General features: G+C 26.7%; 1 protein-coding gene across 2 annotated transcripts in view; it reads right to left on the bottom strand.

Annotated features, from left to right (window-relative positions):
- The window catches only part of LOC135923443 (uncharacterized), a 36,218-nt gene extending 20,809 nt beyond the window's left edge, over window positions 1–15,409 (bottom strand). For both annotated transcript variants that reach the window (XM_065458182.1, XM_065458184.1), the window contains exons 1-7: window positions 15,211–15,409; window positions 11,046–11,279; window positions 7,984–8,122; window positions 5,841–6,140; window positions 5,439–5,599; window positions 3,198–3,351; window positions 1,640–1,826 (exon numbers count right to left, since the gene is read on the bottom strand). In XM_065458182.1, coding sequence (XP_065314254.1) covers window positions 1,640–1,826; window positions 3,198–3,351; window positions 5,439–5,599; window positions 5,841–6,140; window positions 7,984–8,122; window positions 11,046–11,279; window positions 15,211–15,392 — 1,357 coding nt within the window. In that variant the 5' untranslated portion in view covers window positions 15,393–15,409. The remainder of the gene's footprint in view (window positions 1–1,639; window positions 1,827–3,197; window positions 3,352–5,438; window positions 5,600–5,840; window positions 6,141–7,983; window positions 8,123–11,045; window positions 11,280–15,210) is intronic.
- Window positions 15,410–19,826: the final 4,417 nt, after the last annotated feature.

Raw genomic sequence — 19,826 nt, 5'->3', positions numbered from 1 at the left:
CGGTTTTTATTTAAGTTATAAATTTTTAACATGAAAACTCCAAGTGTTTCGCTTTCCAAATTTTTTTGAATTTAATATTTTCTTATTCTCTAACATTATATCTATTCATAAAAAAATTTTAAACTTGGGACAGCCATGGGTTTTTTAGTTATTGCGATTTAAAAAATCAAAAAATAAATATTATTTTCAAAAATAGATGGCGCTCCTTTATAAAATAACGCGTTTTGTTAAAATTATTATTTTTTTTAACATTTTTCCATTTTAAACATAAATAATAAGGTTTTCCAGCATTAATAATTTTAAATTTCGTAAAATTATTTTATTAATTTGTAAATATAATAGATAAATAAAAATTCATGAAAGATATTACTTAATTAATAAATTCGTCTGAAGATTGAGAAATAGTCTCCAGAGTTGTTCTATCTACCGAAACCCATTGTTTAAACGTAATAAGAGCTATATCATTTTTTATAAATAATTTTTCAATGCGTTCTTTTAAGAGTGTCGAGCCAGGACACTCGCTACAGTCACCAAAATAACAGGTTGGTAATGGGGGGTTGCAAATCATTCTGCCTATAACATCTCTATAAGTTGTTAATATATCCTCACCATTTTTAGTCAATGTTGCTAATTCACAGCCTAAAATCATTAGTTAATATTCTGGTGTATGCTACAAACGCATACACTATGTGTTCCGCTAGCCCCTGCCAATATGCAATTTTTTGGTCTTAAGCTTGCGAATTTCGAAAATCCAATTGTTATGCTTGAATTACCCTCCTTAAAATGACTATATAATTCTTTTAAATTATTAAGAACTAGCCTTTTTTGAGCGTTCACTCGTTCCCCCTTTTCAATGATAGATAAGCAATCTTTTTTTCCTGGTAATACCCTTAATATCACTAGCATCACTAAAAACAGATACTGAAGAGATTAATGAACACTTTTTTAAGCAGAATGCGAAAAAAAAATAACTATATTGCAGAATGTTTATTAACTAATTATTTCTATTAAAAAAATTAAACATAAAAATGTATTTCGATTATATTTATAAAAATAAATGGTTTTTTAGATATAATTTTTTTTAAATTTTGTTAAAAGTGCCATTTTATATCGGATCGGAAAATTTTATAATATTTGCCGATAACCGATATTTTAAAATGAGCGAAATATCGGCCCGATCCGATCCGATATAAAATATCGGTACATCCCTACTAAAAAATATATTCTTGCTATATGAGTTTTGTGTAAAAAAATAGAAATTTCTAAATTACACGTCATAAAATAGGAAATTCTCTGAATCATCCATCATCAAATAAAGGTAAAATTTATCATTCATCCATCATCAAATAAAGAAGTAAATTGTCATTCTGGGCGGGTTATCAGCTAGTATAATATATAAAATACAATTCTTGGTAAATAATTATATCTTTATTTAACAATGTATCAAAAAAATAAGATATATTTGTTTAATTATCGTTGTAACAAACAATAATAAGAGTTCATAATTAGATCAATAAGTTTAAAACTATTATTTTAATCTTATTTATGAAATTTACAAATTCATAAAATTTTCGCCAGTATTAAGCACTAATGTATCATTTTTGAAAATTCAAAACGCGATATTACAGATAATATATACCTTGGTTGGGGATTCCTTGGTGGAATACCACAAGGTCTCGTTTATCGTAGTTGACATCAGGGGAAGGCACTTGGTTCATGATAAAAATCAAGACTTGGATCTTTTGATAATCGGGTAGGTTCGCCGCGAATTCTCCCATAGTGTGAATGAGGGCTTGTTGAAAATCTTCCTCGCCTTTCATCATTTGCTATCAGTATTTTTAAAATAAAATAAAAATAGATTTTATATGAAATATTATGTAGTAAGGTATATTATGAAATTGGCCCGAGCCAATAAATGACCATACATGGTCATTTATTGATGCACATATGAAGCCAATCCCTTTCCATTAGATAAAAATAGATATTTTTTTGAAGAATTTGTAGAAAAATAGCAAAAATGTTTATGGTTAAAAGTTATATTGCAACAGCTCAGCGATAACACAAATAGGTACGTTTGTGCTAGCTAGATGTACTTATCTAACAATCCATTGTTTAATATTTTCATGCCATATCACATAAAAATTTATTTAAACACTCATAGGTAAATTGTAATAAGTTACATTCCTATAAAGGTAACTAACTAGTTACCGTTATTTTTGCAAAAATGTAACCAGCTACTTACATTTTTCGACTTTTTAGATTTACTCTCGATTTCAGAAATAAGGATGTAATAATCTTTGTATGAAGATTGTACTTTTCTGAGCCGACTTGGCCTCTTAAAATATTTTGAATAATTTGAATATATATTATAAGTATATGGGTTTCATTTCATAAACAATGATAAGATCTGTTAATTTTTAAATATTTCTATATAAGAATATAATAAATATAAATTATTTAAAAATTTTATGCCTATTATGTTTTTTTGTTAATTTTTATCTATCAAAAAATATCATGAATATCAAATTAGTGTTTTAAAAATATATCGGAGATCAGATCTGATATTTTTTATTGTTTTTGGTAATTTTATAATTCTAATATATAAATAATTTCATAATAATAAATTAATGAAAGGAACTAAAATACAATTTATTTGTTGTAATGGTTAAGTAAATAGTTAAATATTTTACACTATTATTTGTTATATTATCTGCAATTAAAATATCTAAAGAGTCAAATTCAGCTAGTGTTGTTAAACGGCTAGATTAAGCCAATTTTAACTCAAGATTTTGGCCAAAAGTAAATTAATCAAGCTAATTTATTTTGTCCACATATGCAGAAAGGATTGAGTTTCTATTGGTGAAACAAAGCGGATAAAGTATAATATATAATACCACAAGGAAAAGAATGTAAAAGAAAAAAATGTAAAATTCTTTATTTTATTTTGGTTGAAACAGGTTCAATCCGGTTTAATGTACGGTTCAGTTATGATCGGATATTTATATTTTTTATAACGATTTCGCTGTTTATTCCGGTTCACTCCATGAAAGTGTTATAAAGTTTAGCAACTTCTTGTATTTAAGTCTATGGACAAATTAAACCTGATTTTTTTTAGGTTCGGGGCCAAAAATAGGTCCAATGCAGGGTTCTACTACATAATATAAATAAAATAATTATTTATGAGTAAATTTTTTTACCATATCTGGACTGCTTGTTTGAACGGATTTTTTTAAATCAATAAACATTTGGTTAAACCATTGATGAATGGAGGAACCGATGGAGGAAATGGTAGCGAGTGTGATAATCTGAGATATCGATCTCATTATATTAGCCCTTAAGAACGGGTCTTCTCTTCATAAAAAAGGGTTGAAAATTAGATCATTATGAAATAACAAGTAAAAAAAAAACTATTTCCATCAATAGAGCTATTCTTCTTTTTAAATGAGAATGGGCCAATGTGTTTAGGCATTTTCATTTGGTAAATATTGGATAGGTCATTTCATGCATTTTACATGGTAACCAGTTTGAACCGTCCTTTGGCATATTACTTGCTGTGCTTTTACCATATTTGTAGAGAACTTCTTTCCTTTCGTGGTATCTTAACAGATTTGCAATCAAGTCTATATAGTAGCTATGAGTTTATAAGCAGCATAATATCGATCTGACTGCGAGCGATTTGATAGAAAAAAAAAATAAGCAATGATAAGACACCCGTCCAGCAATTTTTACTATGGGGAGGGGGGGGGGGAAGGGTAAACGCAGGAGTGCCAGTAAATTCTCGGGGACTGGGAGTATTTTTTATCGAGCCCCCTTTGTCCTTAGTGGATAAGTAAATATTATAATTTATTTTGTAATATATTTTAACAATTTTTATAGAGTTATATATAATTTAAAATATATTACTGTTATGTTATCAATAAAATGGATATACGATCCATCTATATCAGTAATAATTATCTGGGACGATAGCGTGTATTTAAGTTAATTATGAGTATTAATTTTAGAAGGGGTAAAAAATATCAAGGTAGAGTGGGGGGGGAGGTGTCGTCAATGGCTTAGGGAGTATAGAAACCGCAGTGCCTATCAATTGTTAAAGCATATAGTCATATGAATATAGAGATGATGTTAATCTTATGGTAATTGGATTCTCTATATAGAATTTCCGTTAAATCGATATAATGGTATCATCGATTTCATCTCATGGTTACTATATAGACGTGATCGCAAATCTATTAAGATAAATAAAATAACGAATTTATGTACAAACATGGCAAAACAGAAATAGATACAAACTGGTTACCATCAAAACTGTAAGATAGAACCTCAATATTGTTAAATGAAAAGTGATAATAGGTTTAGGACAAAGTATAACGATAAGAAGGTTAGATGCAAAATGTCAAGGTTTATTCGTAATATATTAAAAATTATTAGAAAAAAACTGGAAATTTACATTCCATATCACATATTGTGTATTTAAGCATATAATTTGAATCTTCTTCTATGAAATTTATCAATTAATTTTTCATAGAAGTAAATCATGAGATTCTTACTATATATCGAAGGAAGGAAAATAAGCAGTATGACAAAAAAAACTATTTTGCTGTAGTGTCTGCAATGCACTGCTAATTTTTTATAATTAACAGTTAGTCATTTAATGACTGTGAAAATGAGACAAATATTTATCAATGAGCAGATGTTAAAGATTTCAGAAATTTATGCAATGAATACTAGTCATTAGCCTTACTTTGATAAATTTTAAAACGTTCTCCCACATTTAGTATTTATTGTTGCATTTTTGCGTAACAAAAAAATGCATTATGCAAATCGTAAACAAAAATAATGTTTTATTAAAATTATTAAGTTATTATTTAGATCCCCGTCTATGTAAATGAGAAAAAAAACGCGTGATATTTGTAGATTTTTTTCATACTTTAAGAGTTTTAACAAGTGGGATGTAGAACGTTTAATTTTTCGCTTGGGAGACTATGTAAATGTTGATTAAAGAAAAAGGATATATAATGGAGAAATCATAATGCGAAAAATTATTAATTTTTTGTTTAACTTAGATTTTAATTTTTTACTTTTATTTTTCTTATATTAATTTTATTTTTCTTTTATTTTGATTATGTTTGTCACATTGTATTTGATTATAGTGATTTATTTAATAAAGATTAATAATCAGATTTTAGTATATATATATTTTTTATTTTTATTTTTTTAGGTTCTAACTTTTCTCAATAAGCAAAAACTCAATTGTGACATTTATATAATAGTTACTTTCAAAAAAAAAGGAAAAATGTAAACCTAAATCATATTTAAAAAGATACAAATTTTAGTTCTAGCGAAGGTAACACTTAAGTTAAAAGTTAATTCTGAAAATTTGTGGAGGGTTCGAAACATTTTTAAAAAACTTTTTAGTGAATAAATGATAAATTAACTCATGTTCGTCCATGTGCAGTAACAACATATCGATGATTAAATGTGTGTGCTGAGGTTTGACTGAGTACATAATCAATTTAAGCACCTTGGCTGAAAAGGCCTCCGGCGGATCCCATAAGTGATGGTAATCGAAGTGTTCCATAAGTGGAAGTAATAGGCTCTGAGAAATATTGATAAGAAATATATAATTTGATTCAGTTTTTTATTCATCGATTATATTTTATTATTGTTGAAATTAAAAACTGTTATTATTACAATGGAACGCTATTAATTTACTTTGTCTAAAAATACATACGCATTATATGAATATTAAGAGGGTTAGAGAAGTGTAAATAAAATTGGCAACAAAATATATTAGAAAAATACGAAGAAATTTTTTCAAAAAATTAAAAATAAAACACCTTCAAAGTAGGGTAGGAGGCCTTAGCAACTAGTTCTCTTAAGCATAATTCCGCCAAATCCGTCAACCTTTCTTTCTTATAATAACTTGATGATCCTTCCAGTAAGTTTTGACCCTCCGTAGATTTATTAGCCAATTGATTTCTAAACTTTGTCCCAATATTCCCGCCTAAATTTTGGGAAGTTTCCACGTGTTTGTCCAATTTATCGAACGCGGTATATTGAGGAGTATCTTTGTCGTGCATATTGTATAGGAGAGAGGGTACTATTTTTTTCATGTGTTCCAGTTCGTATATATTAACCTGAAATAACAAAGAAAAGATATGTCATTTAAAATTTATTTAAATAAATTGACCTGTTCTAAAAAAGGATATGTACTATAAATGCCCTTGAAATGTGTACATATGATTAATTAAGGATAAGGCCATGCCAGAACGTTCTATTGTATAATTTTAAAAGGATTATTTCGAGAATTTATACATTAAAATTTTTATTATCAGTTTATTAGTTATTAATTCTAAATCATTTCCATATTTTAAAGTAATAAGTGTATAATATAACTAGCCTGTTATAACTAATAACATTTTTATTATTATTTCCATTCGCTCAATTTCTCAAACGCTACAACACTGTGGTATGGCCTTCGCCTAAGGCCATAGTAGATCGTCATATAGTTTTTTAAAAATTCAAGTATATTTCGTGGCTATAATATTTAAAATATTTTTTTAAATATTCATCCATAAATAAAGAGGGTAAAAAAAGAGTTAATTAGAAGTGTACACTTTGTATTTCCATTAAAATCCCATCCAGAAAAGCTAATATGATTGTATTTCCATTAAAATCCCATCCAGAAAAGCTAATATGATTATTTTAGAAAAATATATAAGTTAGAGGGTAGTCTATCATCAAGTGCCTGCTCTGGATAATCTGGCACCCTACGCAAAACAAACACTAATCTATCACTCATATGCCAAAAAAAATGCTAATTTTTCAAAAAATAATTACTTAATAATTAATACCTTTACATTTAATTTTTTATTTTTTAAAAAATTTACTTTTAAATTTGAATATATCACTTTATTTCTCTCTTAAAATAACATTTACTTTCTACAATACATACTGCCAATGTCGATAACCAGTTTTGGCTTATAGACGATCAAATAACTTCTCATCAGTTTTAATTTATAACTTCTTTTATTTGTGGTCACCAATAGAGGAATAGTAGCCATTTGGGTACAGATCCTCCTGGGTGACATTAGAATCAAGGAAATTTGATAAATTAACCAACTCATAGTCAATTCATTTGCTAACATGTTCTTTCCGTCAGTGTTTGTATCCGTTAATTTTTAACAGTGCTTCTTTTGACATTAATTTGCTTTTTTAAATATGGTGGAAAATGGAAATTCAACGATTTAAGATGAAAATATATTTTCAATTGAATGTTTTGTAATATCTATAGGATGAAAATAGATTTCCATTCTAAATTTTTTTGGGGAAAGGTCACCATTACATCCGTAGTTGAACACTCTCCTATGTTTTTTCGAATTGTTGAGTCACGTTTTTTTTTGCATTTTACATTGATTTTCTTATAAAATTAATGTTATTATTAAAAATTTGATACCATATAATTTATACACACCTAAATCATTTTTTCAGGAACAATATTTTTGTAAAAACTGGTTTGTTTGTATTATCATCAAACTTTGTCACGATTTCGAAATTAATTATACAAACGTAGTAGTTTTGTGGATTTATAAATAAAATTAGAAACCTATAAGCCCAGCCTCAACCCGGTCTAAAGGTAAAAAATGGTTTTGAAAATCCTACGCCTAACAAAAATCAATTAACTAATTGAAAAAGTCATATAATGAGATCTTAATTTGCTGCTTATATATTTAATTTAATTCATTTCAAAACAATTTACTGAATACAAGCAAAATTATATAAAATGGCGAAATTTTAAAAATTCGAATCTCGTAAATATCAAGATTCTTGGACGGGCCTGAAAGTGTGTGAGAGAGGGGGGGTGTCAAATCAGATCAGGGACCAGACTCAAAAAATACGATCGTTTCTATGTGAGGTTTAGGTTTGATGATAATCTTGGTACAATTAATAATTATTTAAAAAATTAAAAAAATATGAAACTTGCAAATCGTCACCGACAGTTTTTCTAATGACAGCGTGAATCCCCTTTAGCCCCGATTTCCGAATTTTGAGCCTAGATCGCAGATCGAGGTCGCCATTGTGGCACATAGCCGTAAATTTGCTGATGAAAAAATCGTATCTGATAATTAAGATTATAGTAATATCTTTTATTTTTAAAAAGTGTAACATAAAATAAATAATCAAAAAAATATATATATAATCCAGCGGAAGTTAATATTTCGTGTGTTTGACAGTTTTTAGAGGGCATTAAAAAAATGGTTAAATTATTAAAAGAGTTTTTTTTCTCAAATAATATATTTGAGTTTTTGATAATTTTTTTTAAAAAAAAATTTATTCCAAAATTATAATTATTTCTTATCCAGTCCTGGAGGGCAGGGCTAGTTGCAACGTAAACAACAAAATATAGGCCACCAGTGGTCCGAAAAATATTAATGTTATTATTCTTTCTTTCTTGGCCTGGTTAAATAGTATTTAAAATTAACTTTCAAAAAAAATCAGGCGTTGGGAATATATCATTTTTTGTAATAAATGATAAAATAGATAAAGCTATTGCTGAATAATTAAATTTAATGGCTAACATTAAAATAGAGAATAAAATAAATATTTTAAGTTTGAGATTTATTCCCATAGAGCTTTTTTTCATAATTCGAGCCGTGGGCCGAGCCTAGATCTAAAAAATTTCCACTGGGCTGTGGACAGACTTAGGCTAAAATATATTTTGATTTTGCGTGTCTCTCATTTATTATATCGGTCGAATAGAATGATTTAAGAATATAGACATTATTTGAAATTTTGGTTTATCAAGATCCAGCTTTCCAAACCTGATAGAATCGCGAAAAATGAAAAAAAAATTGTACAAATCCACATTTAAGACACATGGTTACCTAGGATTTCGATTGAGTGTATTGTTTCATTTTTCCAAAATTTCCCGATATCAGACAAAACAGATTAGATATAGATATTTGCATTTGATTTATTTATATATTTTTTTTTAATTATATATGGCACATATTTATCATAAAAAGATTTCTGGGGTGAAAAAAAATAATTGATCAGAGTATATTTAAAAACTTATCCCTAAGCTGAGCTCCTACGAGGGCGGATTAAGAGAGAAAAGGAACAAAAGATTCGAGAGCCCTAATTTTTCCTGTTAAGAAGAGGGCCTTATTTATATATTGATGGAATAGTGAGCCAAATCGATATTACTAATAATTAAAATAAATTATCATACATTTATATTAATATTGGATATTTTCTTTTTTTTAAATTACAAAATTTTTTTAAAAAATCAATGATATAAAAAAATAATAATTTAATTGGTAATAATATAAATAATATATATAATAGAGGCATGCAGGCCCGGCTGGCATGATTCTAAAAATCCGCGCCGGGTTTTAATATTTCCTAAAAATCTATGCCGGGCCAATTATTTAAAAATAAATCAAAATTATATCAATATCATTGCTCATATTTTCAATTTCCTTTCAAAACAATTTGCAAAATGCAGAACAAAATTATTCAAACTAACAAAAAATTTGAAAAATTCCCGTCTGCGCCATGAAATGTTTAAAAAATAAATGTCCGTCGGGTCTAAAATTTTAAGGTCTTCGATATTTATATCAAATAAACTGGAAAAAAAAATCGGTAGCGACCCTATCGACCGTCTGATATCTGCTCGATAAAGATATAAATTAGTGTAGTTGATTTTGATTTTTATATATTAATTAACGTCTGATCCTATATTTCAAAAAAATGTATCGATCAGTGGTCTGCAATGCCAGGTCTGTTACTCGGCCAAACCCATGTCTGAAAAAAAATTTGGGCCGAGCGGGGCAAAGAAATTAATGAGCCGGGCAAAAAGTAGAGATGCCTGGCCCGCATAATTGTTAAAATAATATTTTTTTATTAGCTTGTATAAATAAATAATCCAATTAACTTTGGTTCATCAAATACGCCACCTCAAAGAAAATAATTTATACAAAGAAACAATAAAATACAAAGGTATTTTATATTAACAATAATCAAAGATGAATAATATAATAACTAATACAAATATTCAATAAGTATAATCGTCATCGTTAGTTGTGTTTAGAGGATAAGTGGTTGGAGTAGTTTGTGTAGTTCTAATGGCATTGAATTGGTGTACTTCTAGTTTTCTCGGTTTTGTAGTAAGTTTAATTTGTATAATCGTCATAGCCAGATGTGGTTAAAACATAATTGGGTGGTGTATTTCATATAGTTCAAACTAACCTGTCAGTTGGTACAATTCTAGTTGTCGGTAATTTGGTGAAGTTCTCGTCATTCTGTAAGTTGGTGTGGTTTCTAGTTGCCTCGGTTTTGTAGTAATTTATATAATTGTCGTAAACATTTGTGGTTGGAGAATAAGTAGTTACACAAATTAATTAAATATTTGTATTATTTATTATATTATTCATCTTTGATTTCATATTGTTAACATAAATATTATTATATTTTAATAAAATCCTATTATATGGGGAAAAAATAAATAAATAGATTCACAATGAATTAATAAAATAAATTATTAAATAGTAATAAAAAAAATAGAATCTGATTTTTAAATACACTAGGTATCATAGTAAAGATTAAAAGTATTATATAATAACATTGGTTGTAATTTAAATAGGGGAAAGCGGAAAATCCGTCCCTCATTAAAAATTGTCTTTTTAAATATCATATTTTATTTAGGTAGATAAAAATTGACACCCCAACACATCCCCTCGTCCTATCTCTACAAAAAAAATAAACAAAATAATAACTCATAAACATATTTTTTGAAATAATTAAAGTATGTTATTAACTTTTTTTTAAATTATTGCCATAATTTAAATTTTAAAAAAAGAAATATAAAATGAAGATTATTTTTAATAATATATAACCCGGTTATAGGTCTATTAAAAAGCGAGCCTAATGCTCTCAAATAAAATTTGCGTGGAAAAAAGGCAACTCAAGATATCCCTCCTTCTTACGAAAATCCGTGATTAGCTTATAGAGCTATGCAAAATAGAATTATATAAACTAACCTCCTATGATAAGAAGGAATGTCTTCTTCGATATTGGCGAATTTGACGAAGGAATTAGTGGCCAGTATATTGAGATCGGGTTCCTCGCATTCCAGCAATTTCTGCACCATTTTGAGGAAACTTTCAACGAATAGGTTTAAAGTTTGGGCGTGACACGCTACGAGCAATTGGTCCAGGGCCTCCATGGATATAAATACGTTGCCATACCGTTTGCGTGATACGTCTCTCGTCATCCTTTTTCCATCATAGGATATATTAAAAATTGATTTTTTTTAAATATAATTCGGGTTAAACATTCTGCAAAAACAAAAAATCTTGGCAGCGCCATCGCAAGAAATAAAAAATATAATGAGACTCCCTATAATTTGACCATTTATAACTCTAAACCACCACGGATGCTGCGTGGTGGGTGGGGGGTGTTATGCCTTTGATAATATATTTTTGATTTAATGAATAAATAGTTACAATAAGAACAGAGCAAATAAAATAATAAAAGAAAAAAACTGCTAGGTTCTTAAGAAAACAGCGCGAATCGTGGCTAGGGAATTTCGAAAGGGAGAATTACGTATTCTAATATTAAATTTGTTTCGGCAAAAGAAAAAAATGACTTTAAAATATTGACATGGGAATTCGAATTCGAACCCGGATTGGCGGTGTACCGACCTGCATTTAAAAAATGGCTATTTAAACTTATTAGTCCATGTTTTTCAAGTTTTTTTAAGTGATATATTAAGTCGACAAAGAAATAATGCTTAGCATTAACCACAAATCTCTAAAAAAAATTAACAAGTTATTTCAATCAATTTAAGCGTGTTGTACATTTACATTTTTTTTAAATATATCTGAATTACTTATAAAATATATTGCATTTTTGTCTCAATTTGTATATTAATTAATAAAATATTTTTAAATTTAATAAGGCAACAGTAATAAAATAAGTTTTTAATTTTATTATTCATAATTTTAACTCTAGCAATGCTTGACCTGTTTTATTATAATTACAAATTAAGTTTAGAAATTTGATGAATATAAAAATAGTTAAATTAAATTCATATCGATCCGTTGGTTGAATTTGGAAATGATTCCAAACCCAATGAAGATTAAGAAATATAAAATTGCTAGGTTATCACTTATCAGTATTTGATAATAAATGATATCCAATTTATTAACAATTTGATATAATCTAGTTTTATTTAGTACTGTAAAGTAACGTCGATAAAAGTAATGAGTAACGCGTTGCTTCAAAAAAAATTAAAAATATGTGAGTTTTATATTTATTTTTTTAATTTTATAAATAAAGCCGAGTTTTCAATTCAGATCAACCAGCCAAAATTGGATTAATGTTAAACGATGTTAAAGTTAACATATAGTAATTTAAATAACAACCAAATTTATATAAGATGCAATAACTAAAGATAAAAAAAATATGATGATCTAATGTTCTTTTAAAATAAAAATCAATCCTTAAATATTTTAATAAATTCCAATTATAAATTTTATTTATTAAAAATCGTCCCATCATCGCCAACAGAACGTGTTTAGCTTAACAAACGCTATGTTCAGCATAGCACTTTTGTTTAAGTGATTAAAATTTTTAAAAACATTATTACAAAAAGAAATTCTCATAATATATGATTTTTATATAATTTTATTTTTATTATCTATGGGTAAAAAAAATATATAAAAAGATAATTTATATATATTTAGTATTTTTTTAAGTTACGAGTAGCGCGTTAGTTTTTGAGCGAGTAACAATTTATCTTTTTCACAAGATTACGAATAATCGTAAGGCGTTACTTTTTTGCAAGATAAAAAACAGAACAACGCATTTCTTTTTTGATATACCGTTTGCAGCAATTGGCGTTATTTAGATAATGTCTTTAAACCGCAGGATAGGTTTATCTAAGTATCACTTTTTAAATATATTCTATTTTCTATGTTTAAAGTCAATGTACATTATGATTGGCTCCTTATTTGTCATATTTTTAATAATAAGCTTTTATACCAATTTTTCCCCCATTCAAATATAAAAACATCAGTATTGGTATCAGAATATATTTTTTAAAAATCCAGCCAATTCCTTATTTCATTATGATTCTCATCTAATGATATTTTGGGCAATGTTAAAATGAATTTAAAATATATTTGTGCAACTTAAAAATCTAAAAGCCGGTCAGAAGTGAAAAAGGCAGCTTAGAGTCTTGCTAGTCAGTTCAAAGTGCTCATGTCTAAAATGTGTACTATTATGTAATGTGTTGCAAAAGTAACGTTGTTAATCTTTCCCAAATAATTAGGTAAGTGCCTTACTATTGGGAAAAATATTATGGTACTTTTTAAGTTTATATTTTAATCCTTTTTATTTTATTATTGTTTAATATTATTACATAAATATATTAAAATTTATGTGAATAAAACAATATATATATACATTAAATATATGTTAAAACAAAAAAAAGTAAATATAAAGACTAAAATAAAAGACTAATTAAAATACTATTTTATAAGCAATTGGACCTGTGAATTGATAAGATTTGAATGGCAAATTTCTAGACCGATGTTCTGGCAAATATAAAAATATTCTTTAAAATTGCTTAGGTTTAATATTTATTTTAAAAATTATTATAATTATTTTAAAAAAACATATATATAAAATCAAGATTTTAAAACAAATTATACCTATATATCTTATTTCATTTTTCTGTCAGCTCTTATTTTTAATGGTCTATTGAATGCCTTAAGAGTAGTGCTAGTGATGAGAATTTTAAATTAATTAAGAATTATCTTCATCATTACTTTAAAAAGCCATATGAAAAAAGGAAATAGTATTTTGCTTCTTTTTAAAATTGATAAAAATAAGACATCTAGCAGGGAAGGCTAAAACTCATTCTCAGGATACGAAAAGACGTTCTTTTAATGAGAATTTTAAAGACTACGAAGTGTTAAATTTCTTTGTGAATAAAGATACATCTTGAAAAAACTTTATATAACGCATCAATCGTTACTTTTAAAAACAAGTAACGAATGGCGTTCTTTTTCCTTGAAAATAATCCTAACTTGATAGAACGTTTTACAAATTTTTTAGCTGTAATCATAATTGTTATTGAAAGCTTTTTTAATCTTATTTTTGTAAAAAATTAACTTATTTACCTCATTTTATTATATTGATAATTTTGACCAACCCTGAACCTAGGTTTGGCCTTCTAAGCTTGAATAAACTGAACCCCATTTTTTAAAGTTACCAAACATGAATTAAACTTGAAAAAATTTTTATAGATCTAGAACCCTATTTTTGTTAAAAATAATTAATTTAAGATATTCTCTGGAATCTAATTTTATTAAAATTTGTTTAATTTATATTTTTTTAATAAAAATTTTTAGGTTAGATATGATCATAATATAATATTCTCAAATTGTGCCAAACTTGGGCCTTAAAATAAATTTAAATCCCTTGGGCATAAAATGAGGAATTTCCACTGCAAAACTGCAGCTATAGAAAGTGATCAATTAACTTTAGATTTAGAGGCTTCATAAGTAAACTAAATATAATAATGAACAAACACTTCTTTTATTACAAACATAATTAAGGCATATTTAAACAATAATTAAATCATATAATAGCCAAAATTTTAAGAAAATATGAAAGATTTTTTAATTATTTATTTGTAAATTTAAATAAAATAAACTTTGTTATCTAATAACATAATTAATGGATATAAATAATAAAAATATTGAAATTTACAATTGTATAATTTAAAAACTAATGTGATGTCATAAATATTGTAATTTAATATATAAATAAAAGGTTCTCTGGTATTGGTGGGAGGGGGTGGGCAATAAATTAATTTTTATTTATGGGATATCTCAAGGGATTACACTTTTAGTCAACACACATAGTCAATATCCATTTTATAATTATTTTTATCAGAGGCGCCTAGGCACCACTGACTTAGAGGGGTTAGTATAAGTATATTATATATATGAAAATAACAAATATAATATAAGCTTAAAGAAATATAAATAATCATGAATCATTATTATATACTTTAATAACATAATTCCTATAAAAATATCTTTAATTTATTAATTAAATAAATATAAATAGTTAATATATTATATTAAAATTTATAGCAGCTATTTAATATTTTGAATATTATAAAAAATATACTTTTTGGCTAGATATTCTCCAATACGATCTAACTTTTCAGGCGAAGACAATGCAAAGAATGTCAATTTCTCCATATTATTCCTAACTAGCCCATCGTTTGGGTTAATAGGGAATATATTATCAACTAAACGTTGATATCTTGGTTTAAAAGGGCCACAACATGTGCAACAATTTTTACGCATAGTTTTCAATGATAGGGATGAAAAAAGATAGAAACCTAACAAATGTGTTAGGCATCACGAAGATGTGGTAATGCCTAAACTTTTAAAAAGCTTTCAACATCTCATCGCTAAATACAACAAGTATAAGAATTTTAATTTTTTTCCAAGTATTGCTTAAATATTTCTAACAATTTGTTTAAAAAAATTGCAGATATAATTTTGTGAGAATATAACAAGAAGGGAACGGGCGTCATTTTAATGAATGAAACAATCAGGAAAGGAATATTTTAAAATTGGGGTCAGTAAGAAGAGTATAATTATTTTTAAGACCTGAAATAATTAGTTCTAGAGATTCTAGCCGAACTAAAAGAAATTTGAATTAAAATTGGAAGAAAAATTTAAATCCAAGTCCGGTTGAAAATAGTTGACCATAGTAGATCTCTGAGTAAAATTTATATATTAAAAATAATTTACATTTTATTACCACTGAAAAGATTTTTTAGTCCATAAGAACTAAGTAAAACTTTATTTTACTTTTAAAATAAAAATAAAATAATGAAAATAAATAAATTTCACTACTTATTTTTTATTATTACAGGGCAATCTAGCTAAATAAATTACGAATTAAAACCTGCCCATTCCCGACTTGCGGTTTAGATTTCCTTTTTGATAAAATAAATCAGGTAAAAATAAATTATTGAGAAGAGGAGTTGTAGAGGGGAAGGTGGTGGTGGCAACGTCTACATGACAGGATTTTCACTGGATGCAAACACCCTTCAAAAACCTACCCCTACCTCCCCCCCTTCAAAAAATAAGATGCAAAGTGTTCCTACCCCCCCCCCCTCCCATTCATGTAGACGCTAGGTGGTGGTAAATTTTTAGTGAGGTGATATTGGCATTCAGTTAAAAGCAAGAAAATTTAATGCAATGCGCTAGTTCTGAGTGGGCATTCCCCAGGCGCGTAGCCAGAAATTTTTTAAGGAGAGATGGGGGGGGGGGGAATAATTTTTCTCTATATTGAAATAAAAAAAATTGAACCATTGAAAATTTATTAGTACTAATCAATATAAAAATGGATTATAATCAACTTTATTAAAAATTGCAATTTCAAACACAACAAAAATAATAAAATATTGGAAAATACAAAATATTTAAAAGCGAATATATAAAGTATTATAATTTCTATATCCGGTATGTAAATCTGAGTAAAATATGGACTAATCATTATCTGATGATTTGAAAGTTAATCAAAATATCGTTCATAAAGGAAAATTTATTCTACTTTGTGATTGCCCCAATTTCCCAATGGATTGTTTTGTATTGGGGATTAAATCTATATGTATATTAAGCAAGTTAGTCCATTTAATTGATCTTCTGAAGTCGTACTTTTGAAATAGGTTTTTAATCTTTGGTATTGTTGCCAAAATATTCAGTAATTTTTTATATTTAGAAAAAACTCTAAAATATATTTTAAGGCAGGCAATGCTTCCATTGCATTTTTTGGAGGATTAGCTATTGAAATTGACTATATATCATTATTTAAATTCTGAAATTAATGGGCCTTCAGAAATTATATTCTCTGAAAAATTAGCTAAATATTTAATTTTTTCAATATCAAAATTTTATATATCCTCAAAGGATTTATAGGCAAAATAATATTTGCAAATTGTATGCAGTCATTTGATGAATCGCAAGTCGTTCTTTGATATGAGCACAAATGTACCTAAAAGTGAAACAACTGGTATTTTATAGTAATCCTCAATTTAGACCGCATTAATATTAAAAGCATTTTTTGTCTAGGTGCTAGCCTAGGATTACGAATCTCAAAATCATATAATTTAGCTTTCGCCTCGACAATCACATAAATTCTTAAAGTGTTCTATTTTATCTCATAGCATCTAAGTGATAATGTAATAATATTCGTGATTCTCATAACTTCAGCCAAATCCATATCAATTTTTGAAAAATATTGCATAAATTTGTTATGTAATTAAATAATTTATTAATGCATTCCAATGCGAAAAAAATCGGCTGCCGTCTTGGATCTAATAATATATCTGCGTCAGATGAAATATCTAATTCTGATCATTTTTATATTTCTTCAAGGGATTTTAAAATTGGCTCCTCTAGATTCAAAAATGCTGTGGCAGCTTAATGTCGATGTCTCTATCTTGCGGGTATGTTTTTTGCCCATTTCTTTTTTCTTGTAGCACAAGAGGTCTCAGAAATTATTCTTTTCAGAAAATTCTGTCTCTTTGAATATCTGAACATTTCATACACTCTAAAAATATTATCAGATTATGATAAATTAGAAATTTTTTGGTTCACAAAATTATGTTTTATTTATCAATGTTTAACCTTTATAAAAATGTAAGAAAATATACTTTAAATTTTCATGGGATAAGATGTAATACACAAGGTAGAAATATACAAATTAATTTTAATATTTTGCTAAAATTAATAGAATATAATTCACAGCTCATGATTTTTTTTTATATATTTCAAGATTTTTGCTACGACTTCCCCCCTTCTGTTGGCTACGCTCCTGGCATATCCTATAAAGAAATATTTATAAATATATATATATGTCCTTATTGTGAAGACCAATTGTTTTTAAATATTTAATGTGTTTTAATTATTTATTAATAATAACAATAAAATGCCTTATTACCTCAAGGTTGCCATCCAGCCCAGGGTCATTTGTAAATAGTAAAAAGAGCAACTTTTGCTTTTTTAAATAGCATCCTCTAACGGTAGAAAGCTAAGGTTTTTTTTATTTTTTAGTCTAATGATTCTACCCAATGTTGCAATAAGCTTAATTTTAAAATATAAAAATAAAGTTTTATCGCAAAAGAGCAGTGTTGTTAAAGGCTACTTTTAAAAGTAGCGCGCTATCGCTACCGCTATTTTATAAAAAAAGTAGCACGCTATCGCTATCGCTTTCAAATGAGTAGTGCGCTATTAGCTACTTTTTACGCTATTTTGATTTTTTTTTTAAATTTTTTTTACAGAACTTTATTTCCACAAATAAAATATTGGTATAAAAACATGACTATAATTCGTTAATATATAATTTATTTAATATTGCACTTTATAATAATAACATTTTGTACTGTCATCCCCAAGTCTAGAGCGACGATCAGAAAGTATAAGCTTCGCCATACTAAATAATCGTTCAGCACTAGCACTTGAGGGCAACGCAGTATTAAATTTAATAAACACACTTTTTATATGAAAAAAATCATCAAAGATATTTAAATGAGTATTTTTAGATTTAAAAAAAATAATCTAGAGGTTCAATATTATTATTTATTTTAAAAAAATCGTCTATGGAATGCCGCGGTTTCGATCTTGCTATAGTATTAGGATCGTGGTTAGGCATGGCATTTTTTAATGTTACCATCAGCCTATCAAGTTGCCATTTAGATTCAGTCAAATTAATGTATAGCCAATTTAACTTGAAACTAGGATGAACGATAGCAGTTATTACATTATCATTATCATACAGATCTGGAAATCTAATTTATATAAAGCGATTGTATTAATTATAAAATAAGAAAAATACCTATTTAATTTTCAAAATTTAAATTTATCTGATATTTATTCATTTATAAAAAAATATTAAAATAGTATTAAATTATGGTAAATAAAGATTTTAAAAATATAATTATTATACACAAGGTAATTAATAATATATTAATTTTGAATTTTGTATTAATATTATAGATTGAGTTTTAAATTAAGCCAATTTAAATTATGGCTAATCAAGCAATAAATCATGCATTTTATATAATTGTATAATAGAAAATAAAAATAAAGTTTTGACCTTTTCTTAATGCCTTTTAGCATAGACTCTACCAGTGGTTAGCAAAATTTTCTTGCATCGAAACCGATATCCAGTAGTAATTTTTTCTTTAAGATTAAAGTATTTTTTGAATTTTGGGAAAGGATAATCTATATTTTTCTCATTTTCCAAAGAAATTTCACTATCTTCAACAATCTCACACATTTTTAATAACTAGATTTATAATGCTAACTAGATTGATAATGTATATTTTTAAATATAAATTTAAATTTCAAAATTAAATAAAATAAAATAAAAGGATTATAATTTTTGATTTAATAAAAAATATATTTTAATAATTTTTATATGTATTTATTATGTAAAATTCGCTATTTTCTAAAAAAAAAGTAGCCAGCTAAAGCTACCGCTACTGAAAAAAGCTATAGTTGCGCGCTACTTGTAACGCGCTATTTTTACAACACTGCAAAAGAGCAAAACAAATGCCATAGTGTCCTTTTTCAAACATATAGTAACCTTATGAAATTTCATAAGCTAAAGCCATACCAGAGTGTTCTTTAATTTGATCGCTTAAGAAATTATGCGTTTGTTAGTCATTATAAACAGTATAGTAAAAAATTATTCAGAGTAGTTTTAAAGATATTATAATTACA

This window comes from Gordionus sp. m RMFG-2023, chromosome 2, assembly GCF_954871325.1.
Source record: "Gordionus sp. m RMFG-2023 chromosome 2, tfGorSpeb1-WG-v2, whole genome shotgun sequence".
Taxonomy (NCBI): domain Eukaryota; kingdom Metazoa; phylum Nematomorpha; class Gordioida; order Chordodea; family Parachordodidae; genus Gordionus; species Gordionus sp. m RMFG-2023.
This window is presented reverse-complemented; position numbering and strand designations above follow the sequence as displayed.